At 42.2% G+C, this 24,338-nt stretch overlaps 1 protein-coding gene across 20 annotated transcripts in view; it reads right to left on the bottom strand.

The window, feature by feature from the left end:
• The window catches only part of TPX2 (TPX2 microtubule nucleation factor), a 61,565-nt gene that overhangs the window by 16,838 nt on the left and 20,389 nt on the right, over positions 1-24,338 (bottom strand). For all 20 annotated transcript variants that reach the window (XM_065522949.2, XM_045362710.3, XM_005568639.5 and 17 more), the window contains 8 exons: positions 17,708-17,834; positions 13,682-13,810; positions 12,501-12,620; positions 8,227-8,348; positions 7,468-7,619; positions 5,486-5,657; positions 2,056-2,197; positions 441-657 (listed from right to left, as the gene is read on the bottom strand). In XM_065522949.2, coding sequence (XP_065379021.1) covers positions 441-657; positions 2,056-2,197; positions 5,486-5,657; positions 7,468-7,619; positions 8,227-8,348; positions 12,501-12,620; positions 13,682-13,810; positions 17,708-17,834 — 1,181 coding nt within the window. The remainder of the gene's footprint in view (positions 1-440; positions 658-2,055; positions 2,198-5,485; positions 5,658-7,467; positions 7,620-8,226; positions 8,349-12,500; positions 12,621-13,681; positions 13,811-17,707; positions 17,835-24,338) is intronic.

The following is a 24,338-nucleotide window of genomic DNA, read 5'->3' as shown; positions in this document are numbered from 1 at the left end:
ACTAATGGGCTAATATATGAAAAGGGCTTAGAGCAGTCCTGGCACATAGTAAAACTGTCATCTATTATGGTAACAATAGCAACCCAATGACAGTAACTATTACTACATATTGTCAAGGCTCAGGTCAAATGGTGCCTCTCTACAAAGCACACCCTGAACTTTCTATCTGGAAGAAACCATTTTCTCCTCTGAATTCCTATTTTAACTGTCATCTCTCTCAGAACACTTCTGTCTATTTTCTATTATTCACACATATATTATCTCCCATACCAGACTTTGAGCTAACTAAGAGCAAAATCCACCTCTGATAAGTCTCTTTATCACCTACAGTTCCTAATATGATGCCCTGCTTATAATATCAACCCAAACTTTTGTGTGAATGGGTGGATATTTAGTCATGAGCAGGACACTTCTGCCAACACGCATAGCCTCAACCTTACCACAACATCTTCCAAAATTTTAGTAGGGCAAGGTCTGGAATGAAATTCAAAGTGTTCATCCTCTGATTTCTTCTTTGATTCTCGCTCCTGGATTCTTTTCTCAATTTCCAAATCAAAGCCAATAGGCTCAGTGGGTGGTTTCACAGGTGGTTTCTTGGGCAAGATGGGCCCACCTTCAAGTATTCTGGGATCAAGTTCACGTGCTTTGAATTTGTATCTGTAAGGTAAAAATTTAAATAACCACAAAAAAAATTTTAATAAAATAAAAACTTCACAAACAAAGTGAGCCAACCACAAAGAATAGTAATCATTAAAATTATGCTCCCATTGACTGGACAACAGAATAAAATAAATAAAAATGAAAAACAATTGGCCGGGCACAGTGGCTCATGCCTGTAATCCCAGCACTTTGGGAAGCCAAGGCAGACGGATAACTTTAGATCAGGAGTTCAAGACCAGCCTGGCCAACATAGTGAAACCCCATCTCTACTAAAAATACAAAACTTAGCCAGGCATGGTGGCGCACACCTGTAATCCCAGCTACTAGGGAGGCTGAGGCAGGAGAATCTCTTGAACTCGGGAGGCAGAGGTTGCAGCAAGCTAAGAGGCACCATTGCACTCCAGCCTGGGCAACAAGAGCAAAACTCCATCTCAAAATAAATAAATTAATTAATTAATAATAATAAAAGAATAAAAGAAAAAATGATTACCCATCACACACAGTAAAATTTCAACTCTCCACAACACTATCTTTACCTCTAGAAGAAAGAATAAATGAGACAGTCCTAACATCCCTACCACTTAAGAATTGAGGCTTCATTTCACAGAAGAAGCTCCCCTCCTCAAAAGCAGCACAAAAAGGAATGGAAGAAGGATATAGGAAATAAACTCCAACGCTATGAACCACACTAAGTTTCCATTTCCCTCCACTAGTAATAGCTGTAACAATACCTTGAGGAGTCACAAAAGGGTGGGATCTACCTAACCTAACCTTAGAGGGCACTCCTTAATTGAAATCCTAAGTAAGTTCTTCTACTCCAACCTCTGGATTCGATTTTGTGCGGGGGCGGGGTGTGTGTGTGTGTGTGTGTGTGTGTGTGGGTGGGTGTGTGTGTGTGTGTGTGTGTGTGTGTGTCAGTCTCGTTTTGTCACCCAGGCTAGAGCGTAGTAGCATGATCTTGGCACACTGAAGCATTGTCCTCCTGGGTTCAGGCTGCCCCGTAGTAGGTGGGACTACAGATGTGTGCCACCATGCCCAGCTAATTTTTTTTGTATTTTTTGTAGAGACGTGGTTTCACCATGTTGCCCCAGGCTGGTCTCAAACTCCTGGATTCAAGTGATCCTCCTGCCTTGGCCTCCCAAAGTACTGGGATTACAGGTGTGAGCCACCACACCCAGCCTGGATTCAATTTTCACCACTTTATACTCCAGGATATCTCCATATTCCCACTACAGTCCTTAAATCATAAAGGCAGGGATGTAGCCTGCAGAGCATACTGCTCAAATGCCATAAATTTTCATGGAAAGAAAAATAGCAACTGTCATCCTTACAGAACTGAAAATAAAGTAGGCAGGTTCTTGGAACTCTTCCTCAGATACTGCCAGTGGGACTTACTGTTGCAGTTTCTCGAACTCCTCAGCCTCCAGCTCTGCTGCACTTTTGCAGGTCACAGGCCGTGCACGGTGTCTGGTTTGCAGTACAGGAGTCTGTGGGTCTCTGCAAATCTTGGTCACAGAAGATTTGGAGGGTAACAGGTCTGTAAACAGAGATGACAGACGTTCATCTAGCTTGGCAAGACCCAGTTTACTTTTAAGTGCTGATTCACCTATGTAGCCCAGAGAGGGATAAACCAACCACAAAGTGGCAGGCCCACAACCCTCAGCTCAGCTTACATGGGTAAAACCAACCAACATTCAGTTACTTCTCCCCTATTCCTCTTTTATTGAGGGGTATGACTAAGGTAGCCTTTGGGTAAACTCTACTGTCATCTTCTCAACTGAAAATCCATCCATGTCTGGTCTGATAGGTTCCTTATCACTGTAAGGGCCTAGACTGGCTTTCATTTTCTTTGAGACAGGGTCTCACTCTGTTGCCCAGGCTAGAATGCAGGGCCATAATGGCTCACTACAAATTCAACCTCCCTGGACTCAGGTGATCCTCCTACCTCAGCCTCCTAAGCAGCTGGGACTACAGACATGCACCACCACACCCAGCTAATTTTTATATTCTCTGTAGCGACAGGGTTTCACTATGTTGCCCAGGCTGGTCTTGAACTACTGGGCTCAAGCAATACACCCATCTCAGCCTCCCAGATTGCTGGGATTATAGGTGTTAAGCCACTGTGCCTGGCCAGGCCTAGACTTTCTATTGACAATGCCAATTATTTTGCTTGTTATTAACACAAAAAATTTTTGCTTATTCCAGCTTTAAGATATAAGACCTTCCTGGTCAGGCGCGGCGGCTCACGCCTGTAATCCCAGCACTTTGGGAAGCCGAGGCGGGTGGATCACGAGGTCAGGAGATCAAGACCATCCTGGCTAACACGGTGAAACCCCGTCTCTACTAAAAATACAAAAAATTAACCGGGCGTGGTGGCGTGCACCTGTAGTCCCAGCTACTCAGGAGGCTGAGGCAGGAGAATGGTGTGAACTCGGGAGGTGGAGCTTGCAGTAAGCCGAGATTGTGCCACTGCACTCCAGCCTGGGCAACACAGCAAGACTCAGTCTCAAAAAAAAAAAAAAAAAAAAAAAGATATAAGGCCTTCCTAAAGACCAAGTAAAGCCTGAATAGAATGGCTCAAACCTGTAATTCCAGCAATTTAGAAGGCCAAACCAGGAGGACTGCTTGAGGCCAGGTGCTCAAGACCAGCCTGGGCAACATAATGAGACCCTGTCTCTTAAGAAAATATAAAAATTAGGTGAGCATGGTGGCATGCACCTATAGTCCCAATTACTTGGAAGGCTAAGGCAGGAGGATCACTTGAGCCCAGGAGTTGGACACTGAAGTGAGCCATGATCATGCCACTGCACTCCAGCCTGGGTGACAGAGCAAGAGCCTGTCTCTAAAAAGCAAAACAAGAAGGAAAATAAATAAATAAATAAATAAAAATCAAAACAAAAAAAGACCAAGTGAAAACTCCCAATTTTATGAAATCAATATAAAAGCAACAAGACCACCTCTTATATATAGAAAATCAAATGGAGAAAATTAAAAACTAAGTTAAAGCATCAATATTAAGATATCACCACCACTCACTGAAAATACTAATTTACTTGGCCAGTGAAACCTTGTCAATTTTCATAACTAATATAGAATGAATCTTTCAATTTAGGTCTTGTCACGTAACAGTGGTAGATCAAAACCAAATCTATTTTAGAAATAAGCCATGTTTCAAAGATACATATAACCATTATTTAGCTGTAACTGTACAAAGTTTTAAATAAAAATTGCATAGTATAATTTCTCTTTCCATTTGCCAGGACTAGTATTCTAAAAGCATGACATATCAGACTCTGAGTCATATATTATTTGAAAAGTTATGCTTAATATTTAAATTTCCATTAGAATAAAGAAGAATATTTCATTATTTTCATACTATAAAATCTAACAAAATCATTTTGGCTACTAGAACATAATAACAATATTTAAAAATGCTACACTTGACCAGGCGCAGTGACTCACACCTGTAATCACAGCACTTGGAGGTCGAGGCGGGGGGATCACTTGAGGCCAGGAGTTCAAGACCAGCCTGGCCAATGCAGCAAAACTTGGTCTCTACTTAAAATACAAAAAGTAGCTGGGCATGGTGACACACACCTGTAATCCCAGCTACTCAGGAAGCTAAGGCACGAGAATCGCTTGAACCCAAGAGATGGACATTGCAGTGAGCTGAGATTGCGTCACTGCACTCCAGCCTGGGTGATGACAGCCAGAACGAGACTCTGTCTCAAAAAAAATGCCTATGCAAGGATATAAAAAATTTAGAGATCCTCAAAAGTAAAACAACCACATTCTGCTTTATCCAGAATACTATCCCTATACTCCCAACAACTATTTTATACCACCTTCACCCTTCAGATTTCACCTTCCTTCTTGTAGAAATTATTTCCATAAAGATAGAAACTATTAAATTAGAATCCACTCATCTGCTCACCACCAAATCTACAAACTCCCCCAGTATTTGCACCCATTCCTCCCACTCTTCCATCCTCCTTTTAAAGAACACTCACTTCACCTGTGCTAAGTATCCCTCCAATACCTGCCTGTTCAGGGACTTAATCCATTAGTTATCTCCTCTCTCTCGTACCTTCAGCCTCTTTATCTCTGACAAGATTTCTCAACATTCAGACATGCTCTCCCTATCTCCCACCTCCTTTGACTTTTGCATCTCCCTCCTCCTCAAAAGCTTTTACCATAATTTGTAGTGACCTATTTATCTCTAATGACAGTTTAAGAATGCAAAGAACTAGTTAATTTATCTCTAATGACAGAGATAAATAGGTCGCTACAAATTATGGTAAGGGCTTTTGAAACTTGATGTCAGAAACTTGATGTAGAGTTTTGAAACTTGAATTAGAAACTTGATGTTGAGTAGCACCAAGTCCATTTTATTTACCTCTATACACCTAACACAGTGTGCCTGGTTAGTAGTAGTAAAAATTTTGGTGGACCACTGAATAAAAAGCACATAGCCTTGAATGAATGAATGAAATGCCTTCATTTTCTATAGGTAACTAAATGCAATGTGACACTTTGACACATGGCAAAAATGTCCATTAAGGGCATGTAACAACATCTCAGGTTGCCTTAATTCATTCCCCTTGGCCAGTTATTGATGAGGAGGATCAAGATGGTTGATGGGTATAAGACAGATAGCTGGTTGGCTTGAAAAATTCTGAAGGATACATTTGTTGTCTGCACAGTCACATGCCATACTTTAATTGAAAAACTAGGATTTCAGCTAAAGACAAATCTGTGCTTAAGATGTAAGCAGAGGGAATATAGGAGAGGTTCCATCCAACAGTGATACTGGTAGGAAACTTACTAATATCATCCTTCTTGCTCCTCAAATGATATCTGTTAGGGGTTCGTTTATGGAAGTCTTCAACCTGCTGTGCAAGGGGCACATATGTAGAAACTGTTTCATCATATGTTCTTTTCTTTCCTTGGGACAGGTTGAAAGGCTTAACAATGGTACATCCCTTAGTCACTCGGGCCTGTAAAGAGAAAAGTTGTTCCCCAAATGAAATGTCATGGAAGAGCTCACATCTACCATAAGCCACATAGTTGGCACAGAGGATCAATAAAAAAGGCCTGTGTAAAACCAAGATGATTATTCTGAAGTTTGTCTGTCCTTGAGCAAGGGTTATAACTAGTCTATTCTCATTAAAAAGAAAAAAAGAAAAAAAAGGAAGAAAGGATCTAGCACTTAACAAATCTTATGTTCTGGAATAGTACATAGGTAATTTTTCCCCAACCATGTCAATGTTTTGAAGGAATCCAGAGTAAGCTATCTTAGAATTGAAGACAAAATGTGCTGCACAAAGGAATCTCACCCTCAACTTCATTTAAAAAAAAAAAAAAAGGCCGGGCGCGGTGGCTCAAGCCTGTAATCCCAGCACTTTGGGAGGCCGAGACGGGCGGATCACGAGGTCAGGAGATCGAGACCATCCTGGCTAACACGGTGAAACCCCGTCTCTACTAAAAAATACAAAAAACTAGCCGGGCGAGATGGCGGGCGCCTGTAGTCCCAGCTACTCAGGAGGCTGAGGCAGGAGAATGGCGTAAACCCGGGAGGCGGAGCTTGCAGTGAGCCGAGATCGCGCCACTGCACTCCAGCCTGGGTGACAGAGCCAAACTCCGTCTCAAAAAAAAAAAAAAAAAAAAATGATTGGGCCTCTGGGTCTGCATCAGGTCAGGCAGCTTCCTGAATCAGTGGAATCTCTCCATACATCCCCTAAAGTGACTGATGAAGAAGCCAATTCCTATTCCTTGAACCAGTAATTTTGATAAAACTGTCTCTAATTAGAAGCAAAATCCTTCAAGGACCTGTATCTCAAAGAAAGAAGCATAACCTCAGGGTTTAAGAATGCAAATAACTAATTTCAAAAAATGATGATACTGACTACAAATGCAAGTGGAGATTATTAGTACTAGAATTTTTACTTATGATTGTTACTGACTTTGTTGGTGCTCTGGTAACAAAGCAGCATGAGATTTGACTGGTCTGCCCCAACCCTATTTCTCCTATAAGATCTGTTATATTGGCCAGGCATGACGGCTCACGCTTGTAATCCCAGCACTTCGGGAGGCTGAGGCAGGTGGATCGCCTGAGGTCAGGAGTTTGAGATCAGCCTGGCTAACATGGGGATACCCTGTCTCTACTAAAAATACAAAAATTAGCTGGGCGTGGTGGCAGGCACCTGTAATCCCAGCTACTTGGGAGGCTGAGGCGGGAAAATCACTTGAACCCAGGAGGCAGAAGTTGCAGTGAGCCGAAATCGCGCCATTGCACTCCAGCCTGAGCAACAAAAGTGAAACTCCATTTCAAAAAAAAAAAAAAGATCTGTTATATTTTACACAACTTTATAGACACAAAGATTTTTTCTCAATTATACTATTATAAACAGTGACCACAAATGCTACACGTAAAATCCTAAATGAATATTAGTAACAGAAATGCTCATTTGGCCAGGCGTGGTGGCTCACGCCTGTAATCCCAGCACTTTGGGAGGCCAAGGTGGGCAGTTCACCTGAGGTCGGGAGTCCAAGACCAGCCTGACCAACATGGAGAAACCCTGTCTTTACTAAAAATACAAAATTGGCCGGGCATAGTGGCACATGTCTATAATCCCAGCTACTAGGGAGGCTGAGGCAGGAGAATCGCTTGAACCTGGGAGGTGGAGGTTGCGGGTGAGCCGAGATTGTGCCACTGCACTCCAGCCTGGGCAACAACAGTGAAACTCCGTCTCAAAAAAAAAAAAAAAAAAAAAAAAAAAGAAATGCTCCTTTAGTCTACCAACTTACAGGAGATGAAGGATGCTTTCGTAGTTCAGATGTAAAGTTCACTTCCTTATACTCCTCCTGGTTCTTAGGATGTTGTTTGATTCGCTCATCTGTGCGGAAGTGGAAGTCAACTGATTTGGTGACCTGGCTCACTGATTTCTTCACAGGTTGCCCTGAGTGAGGAACACAGTAAAACACACAGATAACATTAAGATAAGGAACACCAGTAAATCCCCTTTACTCCAGTCCTTTTGCTATTTCTGTTACCATGGATCTAACTTTGTTCACTATCTACATGTAACCCAAAACTTGAAGTAGTCCTCAGGGACACTAATATATGTGTCATATTCATTGAGTATTATTGGGTTTGAGGCCTTTCAGTTATATGCAAACTAAAAAAAAAAGTAGTAGGCTGGGTGCGGTGGCTCAAAACTGTAATCCCAGCACTTTGGGAGGCCGAGGCAGGTGGATCACAAGGTCAGGAGATCAAGACTATCCTGGCTAACACGGTGAAACCCCGTCTCTACTAAAAAATACAAAAAATTAGCCAGGCGTAGTGGCGGGCGCCTGTAGTCCCAGCTACTCGAGAGGCTGAGGCAGGAGAATGGCGTGAACCTGGGAGGCGGAGCTTGCAGTGAGCTGAGATCTGGCCACTGCACTCCAGCCTGGGCGACAGAGCGAGACTCTGGCTCAAAAAAAAAAAAAAAAAAGACTTCAAAAACACCTAGCAAGAGTGTAAGAACCACCCCTCATGAATCAGTCAACCATAGCCAAGCTCACCTATGCCAGCCAGAGCAAGTTTCTTGAATTCTTCATTCTTTTTCCGCATTTCCACCACTTCTTGCTGCATTTTCATACTCTTCTCCAGCTCTTGCTCCTCAGTACTTTTTAGAACCTTCTGCCTAAAGAGAAAATCAGTAAATGAGAAGAGAGGAGAGGAGAAAGGTGCTCAGTGACTCAAAAGAATCTACAGGCATTATATAATATTTTTAACCTGTGATAAAATAATCATCAAAACCAAAAAATATCATCTAATAAATAGATGTTAACTTAACTAGATAACACCATGAAAATAAATAAAAACGCACACTTTGGCCGGGCATGGTGGCTCATGTCTATAATCCCAGCATTTTGGGAGGCCGAAGAGGGGAGATCACCTGAGGTCAGGAGTTTGAGACCATCCTGGCCAACATGGTGAAACCCCGCCTCTACTACAAATACAAAAATTAGCCAGGTGTGGTGGCACACGCCTGTAATTCTAGCTACTCAGGAGGCTGAGGCAGGAGAATCGCTTGAACCTGGGAGGTGGAGGTTGCAGGGAGCCGAGATCGCGCCATGCACTCCAGCCTGGCCACAGAGCGAGACTCCGTCTCAAAAAATAAATAAATAAATAAAGACAAGAAAATGCACACTTTATACCAAAATATTAAAAAAAATTCAGAAGAAAATAACTAAAATAGATTAGAATATATTACAAAATATCCACAAATATAATCATAAATGATTAGATTGGGCTGGGTGCAGTGGCTCATGCCTGTAATCCCAGGCACTTTGGGAGGCCGAGGCAAGTGGATCACCTGAGGTCAGGAGTTCGAGATCATCCTGGCCAACATGGTGAAACCCCATCTTACTAAAAGCACAAAAATTAGCTATCTGTAGTGGTAGGCGCCTGTAATCCCAGCTTCTCAGGAGGCTGAGGCAGGAGAATTGCTAGAACCCGGGAGGTGGAGGTTACAGTAAACTAAGATTGCGGCACTGTACTCCAGCCTGGGCAACACAGTGAGACTCCATCTCCAAAAACAACAACAGCAACAATGACAAAAAAGATTAGGTTGTACGCCACAAGAAAAACTAAAAGACCAGTAGAAGCCTGGTGCAGTGGCATGCACTTGTAATCCCAGCTACTTGGAAGGCTGAGGCGAAAAGATTGCTTGAGCCCAAGAGTTCAAGACCAGCCAAGGCAACACAGCAAGGCCCTGTCTCAAAAACAAAAACAAAAAAAGACCAGTAGAATGAGGAAAGTATCTACAACGAAAGGTTAATATACATAAAATACATGTAACAGAAGAAAGAAACTCAGAAGTAAAGCAGACTAAATCCCAACCCTGTCATTTCATTTGCTGCCTGTAATGATCTTGAGAGAACTATTTAACTTTCCTGAGCCTAAGTTTTCTCCACTGTGAAATGAGAGTGTAAATACTCTTGCTTACATCCTATTTGTGACTGTTCAATCAGATGATATCTCTGAAGTGCTTGACACATGGTAACGTTCAATACAGAGTAGCCATTCTTAGTAAGGAAAATATCACCAGGACATTTATAGACAAATAAGGTTACCAATAAGAAAAAAAATAAAAAGGAAACAGATAATTCACCCAAGAGGAAATATGGAAAAAATGTTTACAATAGTAGCAGTAATACAATCTTGTCAGCAAATACATAAAAATTAAAATAATTTGATGCTGGGGGTTGGGGGAAACGGGGAGATGATGGTTAAAGAGTACAACAAATCTCAGACAAGAGGAAAAAGATTTTTCTTTTGACCTACTGCACAGGGTGAAGGATATCATTAATAATAGTAATACACTAAAAGAATAAATTCCAGCCAGGCACGGTGGCTCATGCCTGTAATCCCAGCACTTTGGGAGGCTGAGGCAGGTGGATCACCTGTCAGGAGTATGAGACCAGCCTGGCCAACATGGTAAAACCTCATCTCTACTAAAAACACAAAAATTAGCTGGGTATGGTGGCAAGTGCCGGTAATCCCAGCTACTCAGGAGGCTGAAGCAGGAGAATCACTTGAACACAGGAGGCAGAAGTTACAGTAAGCTGAGATCTCGCCACTGCACTCCAGCCCGAGCAACAAGAGAGAAACTCCATCTCGAAAAAAAAAAAAACACCCCAAATGTTCTCATTACAAAAAGTGGTATTTGAGGTGACGGATATGTTAATTAACTAGATTTAATTATTCCAAATTGTAGTCATGAATCATAACATCACTTTGTACTGCATACATATATACAACTATAAATTATCAATTTACAACTAAATTTTTTAAATAATTTGATGCCATATTATATGAATTTAAAAAACCAAAACAATTTTAAAAGTTAACAAACAATGCAGAAGAGATAGTAAGAAAATAAAAATATTAATTCAAAGCCAATGGCACTTCAGGCCAGGCATGGTGGCTCACACCTGTACCCAGCACTTTGGGAGGCTGAGGCGGGCAGATCACTTGAGATCAGGAGTTTGAGACCAGCGTGGCTAACATCGTGAAACGCCATCTCTACTAAAAATATAAAAATTAGCCGGGGCCGGGCATGGTGGCTTATTCCTGTAATCCCAGCACTTTGGGAGGCTGAGGGGGACGGATCCCTTGAGGTCAGGAGTTCAAGACCAGCCTGGCCAACATGGTGAAACTCCGTCTCTACTAAAAATAAAAAATGAGCCAGGTGTGGTGGCAGGTGCCTGTAATCCCAGCCACATGGGAGACTGAGGCAGGAGAATTGCTTGAACGTGGGAGGCGGAGGTTGCAGTGAGCCAAAATCGTGCCGCTGCATTCCGGTCTGGGCGACAGAGCGAGACTCCATCTCACAAAAAAAAAAAAAAAAAAATTAGCTGGGTATGATGATGCATGCCTATAATCCCAGCTACTCAGGAGGCTGAGGTAGGAGAATCACTTGAACCCAGGAGGCGGAGGTTGCAGTGAGCAAAGATTATGCCACTGCATTCCAACCTGGGTGACAGAGTGAGACTCCATCTCAAAAAAAAAAAAAAAAAAGTCGACGGTACTATAAAGTGGTACTTCCATTTCAGAAGTAAAATTGGCAATAAATATCAACACTGACAAAACTGGTCATTCCTTGCGGGGAATTTCTCCTTCCTTATTCTGAGGAGATCACTCAAAGAAATGGCTCTGCCTATAAAGTTGTTGACTGATTACTTATAATCGTGAAAAGCTGGAAACTACATTTTCAACAGAAAACAGTTAAATATAATTTGATAGAATATTAATCTATCAAAAAAGGATAAATGTGAAGATTTTGTAGCAGCACAGAAACAAAATCTGAAATAGTCTTATGGCAAGTCAATAAAGCAGAACCCAAGGTTTTATATTAACTGATTGTGAAAATATGTATGCTGGCTTGGATAAAACCCAGCAGGGAGGTTGGAAAAATAAGAAATGTTCCATTTACATGGTAAGAACCATTGCTAACTTTTTCCTTTTATATTTCTTTTAAATTTGCCTCAACAGTATATTTTTCTGACTGTTCAAGATCTGAGCACCAGCTAGGCACTGTGGCTCACACCTGTAATCCCAGCACATTGAGAGAGCAAGGCAAGAGGATTGCTTGAGGTCTAGTTTGAGAGCCTAGGCAAATAGCAAAACCCCATCTCCACAAAAACATGTAAAAGGTAGGCTGGGCACGGTGGCTCACGCCAGTACTGTGGGAGGCCAAGGTGGGCAGATCACTTGAGGTCAGGAATTTGAGACTAGCCTGGCCAACATGGTGAAACCCCACCTCTACTAAAAATACAAAAATTAGCCAGGTGTGGTGGTGCACACCTGTAATCCCAGCTCCTCAGGAGGCTGAGCAAGGAGAGTTGTTTGAACCTGGGAGGCGGAGATTGCAGTAAGCCAAGATCGTGCCACTGCACTCCAGCCTGGGAAACAGAGTGAGCCTATGTCGCAAAAAAAAAAAAAAAAAAAAAAGTTAGCCAGGCATGATAGTATATGCCTGTGGTCCCAGTTACTTGGGAGGCTGAGGTGGGAGGATCAGGTAAGCCCAGGAGGTCAAGGATGCAGTGAGCCATGATTGCACCACTGCACGCCAACCTAGGCAACAGAATGAGGCCCTGTCTTTAAAATCAATTAATTAAATAAAAATTTAAAAATCTGAGCACCCTTCAGGACACATGTAACAATTCACTTCACCATGGTCAAAGCTTCAGGAGTTTCCCAACCTCCAGGTACACCAAACAGATTGGAGATATAAGTCTGTAATTTTACACCATTCATTCTAAAGTTTAAATTCAGGAAAGAAACTTACTTTATGGGTGGCATACAAGGCACAGTATGTCTACCCTTGGCTTTCTCTGGGGAAGATTCATTCTTTTCAGAAGTATCTTGAGCACTGCCTTCTTCCTCTGGCTTCTTTTTGTTGTTAGAACTTGAGTTCAAAAGAACAAAAAATATGTTTTCAATTCCCTGAAGCATAGCCTGTACCCTCCTCCCCAAATCTGCTGCATATGGATTAACTTTTCTCATTCTATAGGATAACAAGCATGCTTTGACCACATGATTCTTCCAATAGTATCATTACATCATATATACTAATGGCTTCAATGAGTAAACTTTGAGAAAGCCAACTTCTATCAAGATAAGAGTTACCTAGTGGTGGTTCAGAAGAATAAGGAGGGACTCTAACTGCTCACCATCAAACGATCAAATGGCAGAGTTAATTGCCATCCCAATATCTATTCTCTTATTAATAAAACCCCAATTTCAGGAGGAGCATCAACGCACTAAACTACAAGTAAGTATTGTACTTGCTTCAACAGCCTCTACTGCAACTAGGGAATCCAAGTGACACAAGTCTAGGCAAATGAAATGAAATTTAAGGTTTGCTGGGAAAGACTTAAGTTTCCTGGTATAGATGCTGCCCTTTTTCCTTTACTGCTCTCTTCTTCTCTTAAACATAAATACAACACCTAGAGATATACCAGCCATCTTGTGCCAATGAGACAACAAGCAAAAGAAAAAAGCTAAGAAATACAGAGCAGCATCTTGAGAGCAAGTATGAAAAAAAAAGCTAAAAATCAGCCACTGAACCAAAGCCAGCAGCTAACTGCTTTAGACCTCTGTGAACAAATAATTCATTATTCTTTAAACCACTCCAGTTGAATAGACTATTACTTGCAGCAAAATATATTCTTAATAAAAATATGAACAAACATGTATGCAGCTTGTTATTAAACATAAAAACAAAAAGAGGTAAAACCTATGCCAACTAAGATGTGAGTGCCCTCCAGGACACATGTAACAATTCACCGCACCATGGTCACAGTTTTAGGCATTTCTCAAGCTTGAGGTGCACCAAACATATTGCAGATGTACCATTTTTAATTTTATTCTATTCAATCTAAAGTGTAAACTCAGAAAAGAAACTTACAAGTGGTATACAAGGTACAATATGTCTACCCTTGGCAGTAAGAAGTTGTGGCTACTCACACTTTCATTTTCTTAGAGGGTAGAATTTCATCGATGATTACAGGAGCGGCACATCTCTTGGCTTTCATTTTTACATGATGCTTTTCTTTCTGTTCCAAATCCTTCTGAGCAGAAAGCCTAAGAGATCTTCTATGGTAGAGAAATTGACAAAATGTATAATAAACATATATACTACAGATATCTAAATGTTCCTCAGAAATGTGAAAGGATGTCAAACTACAAAGGGCAATAAAATGGAGTGCTATTCTCTCCACTCTAAAAATCTGATCTCTCTTGTTGATAGTTTTTTAAATTCAACCATAACATTTTAGTTCTTAAATACATTGGTGTCTATAAATGTGACCTCAGTAAAGTGATTAAAAAGAAAAACTTGGCTGGGCATGGTGGCTCATGCCTGTCATCCCAGCACTCTGGAAAGCTGAGGCAGGAGAATTGCTTGAGGCCAGGAGTTCAAACAAGCATGGGCAACATATCAAGACCCTGTCTCTACAAAAAAATTTTTTTTTTTTTTTTTATTTATTTTTTTTTATTTTTATTTTTTTGAGACGGAGTCTCACTCTGTAGCCCAGGCTGGAGTGCAGTGGCCGGATCTCAGCTCACTGCAAGCTCCGCCTCCCGGGTTCACACCATTCTCCGGCCTCAGCCTCCCAGGTAGCTGGGACTACAGGCGCCCGCCACCTCGCCCGGCTAGTTTTTTTTTTTTTTTGTATTTCTTAGTAGAGACGGGGTTTCACCGTGTTAGCCAGGATGGTCTCGATCTCCTGACCTCGTGATCCACCCGTCTCGGCCTCCCAAAGTGCTGGGATTACAGGCTTGAGCCACCGCGCCCGGCCCAAAAAATTTTTAAAAAATTAGTCCCAAGTGGTGGTGCGCATCTGTGGTGCTAAATACTTAGGAAGCTGGGGCAGAAGAATCACTTGAGCCCAGGAGGTCATGGCTGCAATAAGCCATGATCGTGCCACTGCATGCCAGCCTGAGCAACAGAGTAAGACTCTGTCTAAAAACAAATAAATCAATAAGATGAATACAAAACAAAGAGCATAGTGACAGATCTAATACATACCAAAAAGTGCCCAAAACAAAAATAGTTAAATGACTACCAAGTGGAAGACCTTATGAAATCACCACCTAGGCCAAGATACAGAAGAACACTGACAACCACTGCTATCTTGACGTCAAGTGTGATCATTAGATAATTTCCTTATTGCTTTACCAAATAAGCATGTATTATATAAACATGGTATGCTAGTTTTGAAGAAAAACAAAAAATTTTGTATAATGTAACCAGACTACTACAAGTATTCTTTTCTGTCTGGCTTATCTCACTCAACTTTATGTTTGTGAGATTCAACCACATCAATTCACACAGCTCTAATTCATTGACTTTCACTGCTGTATAATATTCATTGTAGGGATATGCCACTATTTATTCAGTCTACTGTTGATGAGTTATCTCCTCATTTTAGCTATTATAAAAAAAAAATAAGATTGGTGGGTCTTAGGAAATTAATGTGCTTTTCTCTGATGATCAGTAAAACTGAGTACATTTTCACGTTTATCGGCCATTTGTTTGTCCTTTTCATAAGTGCTAGTTCAAGTCGTTTGCCTGTTTTCTACTGGCTTGTCAATTCTTTACTAATTGATTTGTAATTCTTTGTATACTCTGGATATAAACCCTTTGTAGGATTCATGTGTTACAAATAGTTTCTCCCACTCTAGGGGTTGAATTTTCATCTCTTTATCTTTTAATTAGATAAATGTGCTTGAATTTATCAACCTCTGCCACCCCCATTATGGTCAGTGCTTTTCTATGTGTGTCCTGTTTAAGAAAGCTTTCCCTACTCTGCCAGGTGCGGTGGCTCACGCCTATAATCCCAGCACTTTGGGAGGCCAACGCGGGAAGATCACAAGGTCAGGAGATAGAGACTATCCTGGCTAACACGATGAAACCCCATCTCTACTAAAAATGCAAAAAAAAAAAATTAGTCGGGAGTAGTGATGGGCGCCTGTAGTCCCAGCTACTTGGGAGGCTGAGGCAGGAGAATCACTGGAACCCAGGAGGCGGAGGTGGCAGTGAGCCGAGATTGCGCCACTGCATTCTTCCAGCCTGGGCGACACAGCAAGACTCCGTCTGGGGGAAAAAAAAAAAGATGGCACATACCAGGCATGGTGGCTCACGCCTGTAATCTTGGCACTCTGGGAAGCATAGGTGGGCAGATCACTTGAGCTCAGGAGATCAAGACCAGCCTGGACAACATAGCAAGACTCCATCTCTACAAAAAATACGAAAATTAGCTGGGCGTGGTGCCCTGCACCTGTAGCCTCCACTACTCGGGAGGCTAAGGCAGGAGGATTGCTTATGCCTGAGGGGTCAAGGCTGCAGTGAGCCAAGATCATGCCATCGCACACCAGCCTGGGCAAGCGAGCAAGACCCTGTCTCAAAAAAAAAAAAAAAAAGATCAAATTTTTAAGGCAAAATTTCAGAAGCAAGAGAACCACAGAGAGGGTAAACACTAAACCCTGATTATAAACTCATACTCTGAGGCCGGGCGCGGTGGCTCAAGCCTGTAATCCCAGCACTTAGGGAGGCCGAGACAGGCAGATCACGAGGTCAGGAGATCGAGACCATCCTGGCTAACATGGTGAAACCCCGTCTCTACTAAAAAAATACAAAAAAATTAGCCGGGCGTGGTGGCGGGCGCCTGTAGTTCCAGCTACTCGGGAGGCTGAGGCAGGAGAATGGCGTAAACCCGGGAGGCGGAGCTTGCAGTGAGCTGAGATCCGGCCACTGCACTCCAGACTGGGCGACAGAGTGAGACTCCATCTCACAAAAATAAAAAATAAAAACTAAATTCATACTCTGGCCTGGGTGCAGTGGCTCGCGCCTGTAACCCTAACACTTTGGGAGGCAGAGGTGGGTGGGTTCAGTGAGCTCAGGAGTTCGTGACCAGCCTAGACAACGTGGTAAAACTTTTTCTGAACAAGAAATACAAAAATATTAGCTGAGCACAGTGGCTTGTGCCTGTAGTCCCAGCTACTCAGGAGACTGAGGTGGGAAGATTGCTTGAGCCCAGGAAGTTGTGGCTAGAGTAAGATATGATCATGCCACTGCACTCCAGCCTGGGCAACTGAGCAAGACTCTGTCTCAAAAATAAATAAAATAAAAATTTGTCTATTGGCTGAATGCAGTGGTTCATGCCTATATAGTCTCAGCACTTTGGGAGGCTGAGGCAGGAGGATCACTTGAGCCCTGGAGTTTGAGTCTGCAGTGACCTATGTGCCACCACTGCACTCCAGCTCCAGCCTGGGTGACAGAACAAGACCCTGTCTCAAAAAAAAAAAAAAAGCTAAAGTAATACAGAAGAACAAAGATATTTGACATTAGGAAGATGTAACAACTATATCCATACAAGGCCTTTGGAAACAGATTGATAAGGGTTTGAATCTTGGCTCTGAAATAAACTTGCCTTAAGCAAGCAACTTAGTATCTCTGAGCCCTTATCTATAAATTAATTAATTAAGCATATTACCTACAACTCATAAATGTTATACGGATTTTTCTTAATTTATACCAACCACACAAACCCATTATTATGAGGATTTTAAAAGCTAACATAGCCGGGCGCAGTTGCTCACGCCTGTAATTCTAGCACTTTGGGAGGCTGAGGCGGGTGGATCACCTGAGGTCAGCAGTTTGAGACCAGCCTGGCCACATGGCAAAGCCCCGTCTCTACTAAAAATACAAAAATTAGCCGGGTGTGGTGGCAGGTGCCTATAATCCCAGCTACCCATGAGGCTGAGGCAGGAGAATTGTTTGAACATGGTGGGGCGGAGGTTGCAGTGAGCTGAGATCACACCACTTCGCTACAGCCTGGGCAAAAGAGCGAAACTCTGTCTCAAAAAAAAAAAAAAGTAACGTAAAGGTGTCCAAAACACAGTATGGACACATAACAGATGCTCTGTCCAGTAACTATCCTTTGAACATTATTATCATAACCACCATTTTGAGATTCCAAACAGTCTTACCTCTGAGGCTGGGCAGGAGTTTTTCTTGATATGGCTGCCTCAACTTCCAGGGAAGAACAAGCGTTTGACAGAATGGATTGTTCCACAAGATTTTCTTTTTCTGCCTCTTTGTAGTAAGTGTTGTCAACTGTGGGAGACCAAAAGCTAGTCAGCACTCAAATCCCAAGGAAAATAATTGGAGATGAGCCACACACACACACCCCGTCTAAGCCACAAAATCCTTAGTTCCAGTTAAACCTTATAAGAAGACCAGTTTATAAAAGCTACTTTGGTTGAAACAGAAATGAAGTATCCGGGACTTGCCTATTTGCCAGCCTAAGGTACTACCTTTTTTTTTTTTTTTTTTTTTTTTTTTTTTTGAGACAGAGTCTTGCTCTGTCGCCCAGGCTGGGGTGCAGTGGCCGGATCTCAGCTCACTGCAAGCTCCGCCTCCCGGGTTTAGACCATTCTCCTGCCTCAGCCTCCCGAGTAGCTGGGACTACAGGCGCCCGCCACCTCGCCCGGCTAGTTTTTTGTATTTTTTAGTAGAGACGGGGTTTCACCATGTTAGCCAGGATGGTCTCGATCTCCTGACCTCGTGATCCGCCTGTCTCGGCCTCCCAAAGTGCTGGGATTACAGGCTTGAGCCACCACGCCCGGCCAGGTACTACCTTTAAAAAAAGCATCCCACACACAATCTCATGACATTTCAGGACACTGATAAAGTTCTGAAAGCTTCCATAAAGAAGAAAAAAAGATCACTTACGAAGTAACGAAAATTAGATAAGCACTGAATTTTTCATCAGCGATACAAAAAAAATAGAAGGTAAAGGAACAATGTCTTTACAGTAGTGATAAAAAATAATTTGCAATCTATAATGCCGTATTAAGATAAACTTTCAATTGTATATGAAAGTGGAACAATGCCATTTTCAAATATATAAGAACTCAAAGTTTTCCTCTCCTGTACTAATTTAAGAAAGTTTCCGCTGGGCGCGGTGGCTCAAGCCTGTAATCCCAGCACTTTGGGAGGCCGAGACGGGCGGACCGTGAGGTCAGGAGATCGAGACCATCCTGGCTAACACGGTGAAACCCCGTCTCTACTAAAAAATACAAAAAACTAGCCGGGCGAGGTGGCGGGCGCCTGTAGTCCCAGCTACTCGGGAGGCTGAGGCAGGAGAATGGCGTAAACCCGGGAGGCGGAGCTTGCAGTGTGCTGAGATCGCGCCACTGCACTCCAGCCTGGGCGACTGAGCAAGATTCTGTCTCAAAAAAATAAATAAATAAATAAAAAGAAAGTTTCCTCAGGATGCACTCCTGCATAATAAAGGAGTATATCCAGAAGAAAGATATAAGGTCCAGGAAACAAGGCAGAAAAGATAGTAAAAATAATAATGCTCTCCCAAAAAAGCAGTAATAACTTCCAAGGGTCATTGTCCAATATGAAGCAAGATAAAATGTGGCAGAAATTTAAGAAATTGATAAAGTTTAAAGAAAAGCAAATCCACTGATCTCTTGATGTCAGAATCATCTTTATGTGGCTCAGCAGTTGTGACAATACAACTAAATACAGCCAAAGAGAACCAAGAAGGGATGAAATTGCATCACAGTTACTGACTTGGCATTGAACAATATTTACATAATCATAACATTGTAAATACTGCTGATATAATCATACTATCAGGCATTATGAATGTAACCACACAAGTTAAAATAGTGAGTTAAAACAGCTACTGGGAAGACAGAGTCAGGAAGATCACTTGAGCCCAGGAGTTTGAGACCAGCTTGGGCAACACAGTGAGATCCCACTTGTAAAACAAAATATAAAAACAACAGGCCAGGCACGGTGGCTCACGCCTGTAATCCCAGCACTTTGGGAGGCTGAGGCACGTGGATCACGAGGTCAGGAGATCGAGACCATGGTGAAACCCCATCTCTACTAAAAATACACAAAATTAGCCGGGTGTGGTGGCGGGCGCCCGTAGCCCCAGCTACTCAGGAGGCTGAGGCAGGAGAATGGTGTGAACCTGGGAGGCAGAGCTTGCAGTGAGCCGAGATCGCGCCACTGCACTCCAGCCTGGGGGACAGAGCGAGACTCAAAGTCTTAAAACAACAACAACAACAACAACAACAACAACAACAACAAAACCAATAAGAGTTTGAGAAAAAGGACAGGGGATAGGGATGGGAAGAGGAAGGTGTTATTTTAACATAAACTCTAAGTATTGTGATGTTACCGTGGCCATGTTTTACTTTGATAAACTTTTTTTTTTTTTTGCTTTTCAATATTATATAAATAGAGATTAGAGATGGGGGTCTCACTATATTGCCCAGGTTGGTCTCAAACTGCTGGGCTAAAGCAATCCTCTCATCTTGGTCTCCCAAAGTACTGGGATTACAGGCATGAACTACTAGCCCAGCCTTGATAAACATTTTTAATGAAATAGAACAAAAGTGTTATGGGAACACTGAGAAAGTTAGCCAGGCATGGTGGAATGTGCCTGTAGTACCAGTTACTCAGGAGGCTGAGGCAAGAGGATCACTTGAGCCCAGGAGGTCAAGGCTGCAGGGAGCTGTGATCATGCCACTGATCTATAGATGGGGTGACACAGTGAGACCCTGTCTGCAAAAAAAAAACAAAAACAAAAAACAAAAACAGAGTAAGAAAGAAACAATCAAGTAAAGGCTTCATGGAAGAAACAGCACTTAATCACATAGCATATAAACTGACCCCTGATAAAGGAATTAAACTGCAACAAGATGACAGGGAAGAAAAGATAGGCCATGAAAACATAGTTTAGGCATTATTCATTTGAGAACAATCATTTGGCTCATCTCCTAAAAAAATATTTTTGGGGCGGAGAGACTCACACACACACACAAAATAATAGCATAGCATGTCAAGGCTAAAATAGATGCACTTATTCCAATTAAAATGCAGTGACAATAATATTAAATAATAAAGCAAGATCCAATTATATGCTGCCTATAAAAAATGCACTTTAAATATAGACACACCATGCTAACACCAATCAAAAGAAAACTGGAGTGATTATATTAATATCAGGCAAAGTAGGTTTCAGAGCAAAGAACTTCAGTGAGGATAAAGAAGATCATTTCAAACTGTTAAAGTGGGGCCAGGCACAGTGGCTCAACCTGTAATCCCAGAACTTTGGAAGGCTGAGGTGGGTGGAGCACTTGAGCCCAGGCGTTCAAAACCAGCCTAGGCAACATGGCAAAATCCTGTCTCTACAAAAAATATAAAAACTAGCTGGGCATGGTAGTGGCATCTGTGGTCCTAGCTACTCAAGAGGCTGAGGTAAGAGGATCTCCTGTGCCCAGGAGGTAGAGGCTGCGGTGAGGTGTGATTGCTCCACTGCAGTCCAGCCTGGGTGACAGAGTGAGACCCTGTCTCAAAAATACATACATAAATATGTATATATACATATACACACACACACACACATATATATATGTGTGTGTGTGTATATATATGTAAATGTTGTTTGTTTGTTTTTGAGATGGAGTCTTGCTCTATAGCCCAGGCTGGAGTGCAGTGGCACGATCTTGGCTCACTGCAACCTCCGCCTCCCAGGTTTCAGCGATTCTCCCACCTCAGCCACCCGAGTAGCTGGCACTACAGGTGTGCACCACCACACCCGGCTAATTTTTGTATTTTTTAGTAGAGATGGGGTTTCACCATATTGGCCAGGTTGGTCTCGAACTCCTGACCTTGTGATCCGCCCGCCTCAGCCTCCCAAAGTGCTAGGATTACAGGTGTGAGGCATCACGTCCAACCAAAAAAAAAAAAAAAAAAATATATATATATATATATATATATATATATATATATATAAAAAAGTGGCCAGTTCATCAAGATGACATAACAATCCTAAACATTTATGCATCTAATAGTAGCTTCAAACTACATGAAGGAAAAATTATAAAGAGACAAATCCATAATTACAGTCTGAGATTTCACTACCTCTCTAATTGATGAAACAAATGGAAAGAAAAATTAGTAAGGATACAACAGCCATAAATAATGTATAAACAGGCTAGGCACGGTGGCTCATGCATGTAATCCCAGCACTTTCGGAGGCCGAGGACGGTAGATTACCTAAGGTCAGGAGTTCAAGACCAGCCTGGCCAAAATAGTGAAATCTCATCTCTACTAAAACTACAAAAAGTAGCTGGGGGTCGTGGCAGATGCCTGTAATCCCAGCTACTCCAGAGGTTGAGGCAGGACAATCGCTTGAACCCAGGTGGCAGAGGTTGTAGTCAGCCAAGATTGCGCCACTGCACTCCAGCCTGGGCAACAAGACCCAGACTCTGTCTCAAGAAAAAAACAAAGGAAGAAAGAAAGAAAATCCTAAAATTCACATGGAACCACAAAAGACCCCATGTAGCCAAACTAATCCTATGCGAAGAGAACAAAGCTGGAGGCATCAAACTACCAGCCTTCAAAATACATTACAAAGCTAAAGTAACCATAATAGCATGGTACTATCATAAAAACAGACGCACAGATAAATGGAATAGATAGAGAACCCAGGAACGAATCCACATATTTATAGCCAACTGATTTTTGACAACGGCACCAAGAACATTCCTTGGGGAGGGGACAGTCTTTTCAATAAATGGTGCTAGCTTTAGGAGGCTGAGGTGGTAGGATGGTTTAAGCCCAGGAATTCTGAGACAAGTCTGGACAATAGGGTGAGACCTCATCTCTAAAATAAAATTTAAATTTGAAAAATCAATAAATGGTGCTGATCAAACTAGATATTTGAAGGTAGAAAAATGAAACCAGACACCTATTTCTTACCATATACAAAAATCAACTCAAGGCCGGGCGCGGTGGCTCACACCTGTAATCCCAGCACTTTGGGAGGCCGAGGTGGGCGGATCACAAGGTCAGGAGTTCGAGACCATGGTGAAACCCCGCCTCTACTAAAAATACAAAAAATTAGCCAGGTGCGGTGGCGGGCACCTGTAGTCCCAGCTACTCAGGAGGCTGAGGCAGGAGAATGGCGTGAACCCGGGAGGTGGAGCTTACAGTGAGCTGAGATCGCGCCACTGCACTCCAGCCTGGGGGACAGAGCGAGACTCCATCTCAAAAAAAAAAAAAAAAAAAATCAACTCAAAATGGATTAAAGACTGATACGTAAGACCTTAAACTATGCAACAACTAAAAACATCGGGGAGGCCGAGCGCGGTGGTTCACGACTCTGATCCTAGCACTTTGGGAGGCTGAGGTGGGTGGATCACTTGAGGTCAAGAGTTCGAGACCAGCCTGGCCAACATGGTGAAACCCCATCTCTAGTAAAAATACTAAAATTAGCTAGGTGTGGTGCACACCTGTAGTCCCAGCTACTCGGGAGGCTGGGGCAGGAGGATCACTTGAATCTGGGAGGCGGAGGTTGCAGTGAGCCGAGATAGTACTACTGCACTCCAGTCTGGGTGACAGAGTGAGACTGTCTCAAAAATAAATAAATAAAGTAATAAAATAAAAACAGGTGAAATATTTTAGGACATGGTTCTGGGAAAAAATTCTATGAACATGACCTCAAAAGCATAGGCAACAAAAGTAAAAGTAGACAAATGGGATTTTTTTTTTTTTTTTTTTGAGACAGAGTCTCACTGTGTCACCCAGGCTGGAGTGCAGTGGTGCGATCTCGGCTCACTGCAAGCTCCACCTCCCGGGTTCACGCCATTCTCCCGCCTCAGCCTCCGAGTAGCTGGGACTACAGGCGCCCACCTCCACGCCCGGCTAGTTTTTTGTATTTTTAGTAGAGACAGGGTTTCACCATGTTAGCCAGGATGGTCTCGATCTCCTGACCTCGTGATCCACCCACCTCGGCCTCCCAAAGTGCTGGGATTACAGGCTTGAGCCACCGCGCCCAGCCGACAAATGAGATTATATTAAATTTAAAACTTTCTGCACAGCAGGGTAAACAATCAACAGAGTGAAGAGACAACTAAAGAATGGGAGAAAATATTGTTAACTATTCATTAAAGAAGGGAGTAATATCCAGAATACACAAGGAACTCTAACTCAACAGCTGGACAAATGAGCTGAATAGACATCTCTCAAAAGAATACATACAAATGGCAAACAGGTATGTGAAAAAATGCTCAGTATCACTAATCATCAGGGAAATGCAAATTAAAAATCACAATGAGATAGCCTTTCATCCCAGTTAGAATGGATACTATGAAAAATGTTAAAAATTTCTCTGCATCTCTGAGGATGGAGAGAAAGGGGAACTCTTATATATTGTTAGTAGTAAAGTCAACTCGTACAGGTATTATGGAAAACAGTATGAAGGCTCCTAAAAAATTAAAAATATAATTACCATATGATCCAGCAATCCCATTACTGGGTATATATCTAAGAAGAAGGAAATCAGTACATCGAAGAGATATCTATCTGCAGTCCTGCGTTTATTACAGCACTATTCACAGTAGTCAAGATGTGGAATCAACTGAAGTATCCATCAACAGACAAACAGATAAAATGTGGCATACACATACAATGAATACTATTTAGCCATAAAAAAGAATGAAATTCTGTCATTCACAGCAACATGGATGAACCTGAAGGACATTATGTTAAGTGAAATAAGTCAGGCATAGAAAGATAAATATCGAC

The sequence above is a fragment of the Macaca fascicularis genome, chromosome 10 (genome assembly GCF_037993035.2).
Source record: "Macaca fascicularis isolate 582-1 chromosome 10, T2T-MFA8v1.1".
Classification (NCBI taxonomy): Eukaryota; Metazoa; Chordata; class Mammalia; order Primates; family Cercopithecidae; genus Macaca; species Macaca fascicularis.
The sequence above is the reverse complement of the archived record's forward strand: the minus strand, read 5'-3'. Positions and strand labels throughout refer to the sequence as shown.